Source organism: Mus caroli, chromosome 7 (genome assembly GCF_900094665.2).
Source record: "Mus caroli chromosome 7, CAROLI_EIJ_v1.1, whole genome shotgun sequence".
NCBI classification, from domain to species: Eukaryota; Metazoa; Chordata; class Mammalia; order Rodentia; family Muridae; genus Mus; species Mus caroli.
Window position 1 is genome coordinate 27,828,916 of NC_034576.1, and position 5,721 is coordinate 27,834,636.

The 5,721-nt window shown below is 50.8% G+C and overlaps 1 protein-coding gene across 1 annotated transcript in view; it reads right to left on the reverse strand.

The window, feature by feature from the left end:
- Acp7 (acid phosphatase 7, tartrate resistant (putative)) overlaps nt 1-2,478 on the reverse strand; it is a 23,060-nt gene extending 20,582 nt beyond the window's left edge. Inside the window, exon 1 of the mRNA XM_029479112.1 lies at nt 2,231-2,478. Coding sequence (XP_029334972.1) covers nt 2,231-2,351 — 121 coding nt within the window. The 5' untranslated portion in view covers nt 2,352-2,478. The remainder of the gene's footprint in view (nt 1-2,230) is intronic.
- Nucleotides 2,479-5,721: the final 3,243 nt, after the last annotated feature.

Here is a 5,721-nt window from a genome sequence, read left to right on the forward strand (position 1 = left end):
TTTTTTTTTTTTTTAATATATAAAATCTTAAAGCACAAAAGTAGAAGAGAGACTATGAAGGAGAGGAAGCAGTTAAAAGGGAGAGGAGAGAGAGGGTGCTGGGGATGAGGAACAGCAAACAGCCCATGTTCTCTCTCATGTGGGGAGTCTGGATTTGGCCAATCACGCGCGCGCGCGCACACACACACACACACACACACACACACACACACACACGCATGCATGCCCATATGAGGGCAGCGGGAGACTGAGGAGGAAGAGATCTAGTAAGAGAGAGGAAGGGGGATGGGAGAGGAAGGAGAGGGCAAAGGTGACAGGATATAAACATATGCAAATGTCACGGCACTGGCCAGGTGGCTCAGTGGGTAGAGGTGCTTGCCTCCGAGCCTGATGACCTGAGTTTAATCCTGGGACTCCCAAGAGCTGCCCTCTGACCTACACTCACCTACAGACACACCCTCACTCACATAAGCACACACACAAGCACACACAATGCACACACACACATGCACATCCATACACACAAAATAAATAAATGCATGTAATAAAAAAAAAACTCTAAAGAAAACGTGGTGAAACTCGCTATCTTGATTTTTTTCTTTTTTAGTCAAAACAAATCAACACACATATAAACAAAGCCCTGCACATAAGTCAAAGCTCCCTAACGTTGACAGTTATCTGTAGTGGCATAACTCACTTCTAATACAAAAGTGGGTGAGAGCGCATCCCTTCTACACTGGGAGCTCAGTCCTGTGACTCCACAGAAAGCAACCAGCAACCCATAACAGCCACCACAAGGTCCTGGTACCCCATTGTCCCTCAGTGCCTGTGTACCTTGTCAGATAAAGTAACAAACCTGGGATTTGAACCCAGGCCCTATGGACACAGAGTCCATGTGCTCTGTGACCTCCTTCTCTTTCTTGACAAGATCTCATATAGCCCAGGCTAGCCTGAAACTCACAAGGTAGTCAAGACTGTCTTTGAACCAATTCACCTGCTTCTACTTCTCAAGTGCTAGGAACAGAGGTGTGAGCTAGTACATCCAATGGATCTATCTATCTATCTATCTATCTATCTATCTATCTATCTATGTATGTATCCATTCATTCATTTATTTTGAGGCAGGGTCTCCTGTAGGCCAGGCTGGCTTCAGATTTTCTTGTTAGCCAAAGCTAGTCTTGAACTCCTGATTCTATTGCCTTCATATTCTGAGTCCTGGGATTAGAGTCGCCTCACCCTGTTCCCATCACCTCTTAATAAATAAAAGATCTTTCCGGCCTGAAGTGGTGGCTTATGCCTGAAATCCCCAAATTTGGAAAGCTGAGGCAGAAGGATTGAGAATTCAAGGCTAGCCTGAGCTACAGATGGAAACTCTATCTTAATAGACCAGATGTTTTAAAAATGGCCTGAGGGTAGTTCAGTTTGGTGGAGTGTTTGCCCCACATGCACAAGGCCCTGGGTTAAATCCCTAAGGCCTAGTCTCAAAAAGGAGAGGGAGAGAGAGAGAGACAGAGAGAGAGACAGACAGACAGACACAGACAGACAGACACAGACACAGACACAGAGAGACAGAGAGGAGAAGAAAGAAGAAAAAGGAAAAAGAGACAGAGTAGTTCACTCCTGCAAACTTGGCACCTGAAAGACTAAGTCTGAAGGTACAGGGAAACTCTCAGGCTATCCTGAGCTACAAATGTGAGAAACTCTCAAAAGAATAAAACAAACACTTGGGAGGTAGAAGCAGGAGATTCAGGAACTCAAGGTCAGCCTGGGCTACAAGGCAAATTTGAGGCCAGCCTGGGCTACATGAACCTATTTCCAGAACCTAGAGGAGATGGAAGAGACCCGTTTTCTGCCAGAAAGAAGAAAAGAGATAGAGAAAGAGGTATCCCCTTTCCCTCGCTCCCCACCATCATTTACTGGTTTCCTCCACAACTCGTTTCAGAAGTCAGTGTGATGACATTCGAGGCCCTGAGATAAGATAGCAAGGCAGAGAGCCAAGGCAGTCCCTTCAGAGCTGGAGCACAGCAGCTCCTGATGGGCTGATTACCATCATCCTTCCCCACACAATGGGACACCAGCCTGCTGAAATCCCATTTCACAGAAGCACACCACTGAGGCTGGAAGGACAAGTCACCAGCCTGGGCTTCTCAAACTGAGCCCTTCACCCAACAGCGGACTTCAAGGCTGAAGAAAGAGCAGCAGAATGAGGTGAGGGGTCCAGAACACTTACCCAGGTAGGACAGATGGATTTGCTCCGGTGTGGCCTGAGGATACTCTTGGGCTCCCTGGACTCCCAGGGAGAAAAGCAGGAGCAGACAGAAGAAGAGCCAGCCTCCAAGAAAGGGGCTCATGGTAGGAAGAAAGGGGGATGGTGGGAAGCCGGGTGGAATGCAGGGATGTGATCAAATTCCGTTGGTGGGTCCCACAGAGGATGGAGAATGGACCGATGCCAGGCAGAGCCGTGTGTCCGTCTGTCAGGATGTCCGTGGGGGAGGAAGACTGAATGACTGAAACGTCTCTGAGGGGAGTGGTGAAGGAGATGCTGGTGAGAGAATAATTAATGAGGTTTCTGAGCCTTGCTGCTCAGCACTTTGCATAGATTAATGGCAGGAGGCCTCACAGCATTCCTATGAGGTGGTGGCGACAGACATCACCAACCCAGTCACATATAGGAAACTGAGCAACCGAGTGACTCAGTAGCAAGGCTAGGATGAGATGCAGCTGAGTTTGAACCCTCCTGTTCCTGGGAGGGGGCTAGGAGGCTGGGGGCGGGGATGCCTTTGACAACGCCATCCCCAACATCTCTGCCTTCTCTTAGCGACCTATTCTCCAGATTCTTAGCTTCCCACTGTACCCTCAGCTTCTCTAATTCATCCTCAGATTTCCACTTATTCCTCCGGACCCGATAACTCCAACTCTACTCCCAGATTTCTCATTAGCTCCACCTGCCTGGAGCGGCTTCTTCTCATTCCCCTCTCCAACATCCCATCTTGCCTTCAGATCTCTCTCCTCCCCGGGCCCTATCCTCATCCCAGCTGCCTCTCCAGCCCTGAACCTGCGTTGCCTGAACCCCGGTTTCTCCTCAGCTCCCAGGCCAGCTGAGGTTCTGAAGTTCGGTCCACCTGCCCTCGGGACCTGGACAGGTGCCTTAGGTCTGAAAGAACCGTCCACCGAAGGCCGAGAGCTGGGACGTGGGGTTGGGGCGCAATCGGGAAGGGGACGCCGGCTCACCCTCAGGGGCGCGCCAGCCGCCCTCACGGTCCTCTCGGCCACCGATGCGCTGCAGTATTTATGAGCTTGCAGGGACACAGGCTCCCGCCGCCCACAGGTGTCCCAGCCCCGGAAGAGCCGGCTGCTTCAGGTGACGGGCTTCCCAGACAGCCCGAGCCCCGTGTCCCACAGGTCCGGCCGGTCCCTGGCGCCCCACGCCCACCCTCACGCCCCCCTTAGGGTGGGGCGCAAAAAGAGGGGACCCAGAAAAGCATGGGACGCCGCCACCTCCGAGCCAGACAGCAGGTTAGCGCCGGGACAGGTAAGGCTGCCCTGTCCTCAGGCGTCCCACCGCCCCAGTTTTGGAGACCCCCTGGTGACAGAAGCCCACCCTCAGTCCCAAGGGAGGTCGCGACCCTGGGGTTCCCATCCATCTCCATTGAGCCCTCAGCATCTTCCTCTCAGCTCCTTCCTGCTTCCCAGAGCGGGGACTCTCCCTCAGACCCCCGCAGGGTATCCTGGAAAACACAAACTCCAAAGGCCCTGGTGACAATGGTGTTTGTGAGCCCGGTGCCCTAGGCGCAGTTGCTCAATCTCGCTGCAGCCTGTTTTCTCACCTGTAAAAAGGAGGAGATGGCTGGCACGTACCCCGGTGTGCTACCCTAAGAACAAAGTTCAAGTCCAAAGCCGCCCCCCCCCTCCAGTCTAGGTGGGAACAAGTGGAATTTGAGCTGTCTAGATGCTGAAGAGGCCTTCAGCAAAGTGCGCTTAGGGTTCCCCAGATCCACCGCAGACACGTTCTTGGGGGGAAGAGAGGTTTTCTGTCTTACACGCGTTTTCTGTGCGATGACTCTGGCTTAGCACTGTCTAGGTCTTTGGAAGTGGAGCTTGTGGAGTCTGACTCCGGGTCGGGAGTCCCCGGTCTTTAGGACTTTTGAACTCCCTACCCCTTCCAGAATCTTCATTACAGCTTAAAATGTTATAATAATAATAATTGATAAATCACTCGGGTCTGGGGCTAGTGTTGCACGCCCTTTATCTCCTGCACACCGGAGGCAGAGGGTCCTTATGAGTTCAAAGCCAGCTAGCCTGTTCTGCGATGAGTTACAGGGCTACACAGTGATGAGTGTGAGCCTGTCTCAAAGATAAAATAATCACTTGGTCGTAGTGGTACACCCCTTAATCCCAATCTGTAGGAGGCTGGACCAGGAGGAGGCCAGGAATCTGAGGCCAGCTAGGCTCCCTAACAAGACCTTATCTTAAAGCAGAACACCACAAACAACTCTCTTTATCAATTTCAGCTCTGGCTCACCGATACTCTAGCAGCCACAATCAAAACCTCTTCTTGTTATTTTTCTTGGTGGCCTTCCAGAATGGAAGCATCTTAGCCGGGTTTTATGCAAAGGATGCCTACTGCAAACCTACCGAGGCTCCTGGCTGATCCTGTTTTTATGCCACCAAGTTACGGACAGCCAAATATTTTTAAAGCAAGTGTGTGATACAGAAACATGTGTGCTTTCTCATTTGTTTATTTGAAAACAGAATTTTATGTAATCCGGACTAGACTGGAACTCACTCACTCCGTAGCTGAGGCTAGCCTGGAACTCCTGATCTTTTTTTTTGTTTGTTTTTTGTTTTTTTGTTTGTTTGTTTGTTTTGTTTTGTTTTGTTTTGTTTTTCAAGACAGGGTTTCTCTGTGTAGCCCTGGCTGTCCTGGAACTCACTCTGTAGACGAGGCTGGCCTCGAACTCAATTAAAGGCGTGCGCCACCACTGCCCAGCACTCCTGATCTTCTTGACTCGGCCTATCAAATGCTAGGATTACAGGCGCATGCCAAATGCCTGGCTTGTTGGTTTGTTTGTTTTAAAATCTTTATTAGATCTATTTATTTGTATATCAGTGAATTTGTTTGTATTTTGGTGGGTCCGAGTGGAGGGGTGGGGGTTAAGTTGAGAGGTCTTGAAATGTAGTCCAGGCGGGACTGGAATTTACTATGTATCCCAGGCTAGCCTCCAGCCTTTTCTGCAGTCCGTCTACTCCTGTGTGCTGGGACTGCATGCACCAGCACACCAGGCCATGCTGACTCCTTAGTTCATTAAACGTCAAGTCTAACATCAGATCCAAAAGAACAGGTAACCTGGAAGCTTTGCCTTCCACTTTGTGGGGTTTCCCCCCTCAGAGGAAAGCCTTATTAGGAAACTTCTGGCCCCTCAGCAGCACAGGCAGCTGTGGTGGCCTGGAAGGGAGAAGCAGACCTTTCAGTTCTAAGTGGCAGCTTCATGACTGACAGGTAGCAGGGTCCTGGCAGGGATTGACTTCTCCTGGTCTAGAGCTGTTGGTAAATGCCTTGGGTGCCCGGCAGGACTGTAGTGGGATTTGGAAGCATGCTGTGGGTTCTCCTGGGACCAGGCCCTGGTCAGGTAATCATTTCCTGCTGCCCTCCTTGGGGTAGAAGGATGTGCTGAATTCCAAGTGCTGTGTCTGTCCTTCTGAGCTCCACTAAGCCCTGCT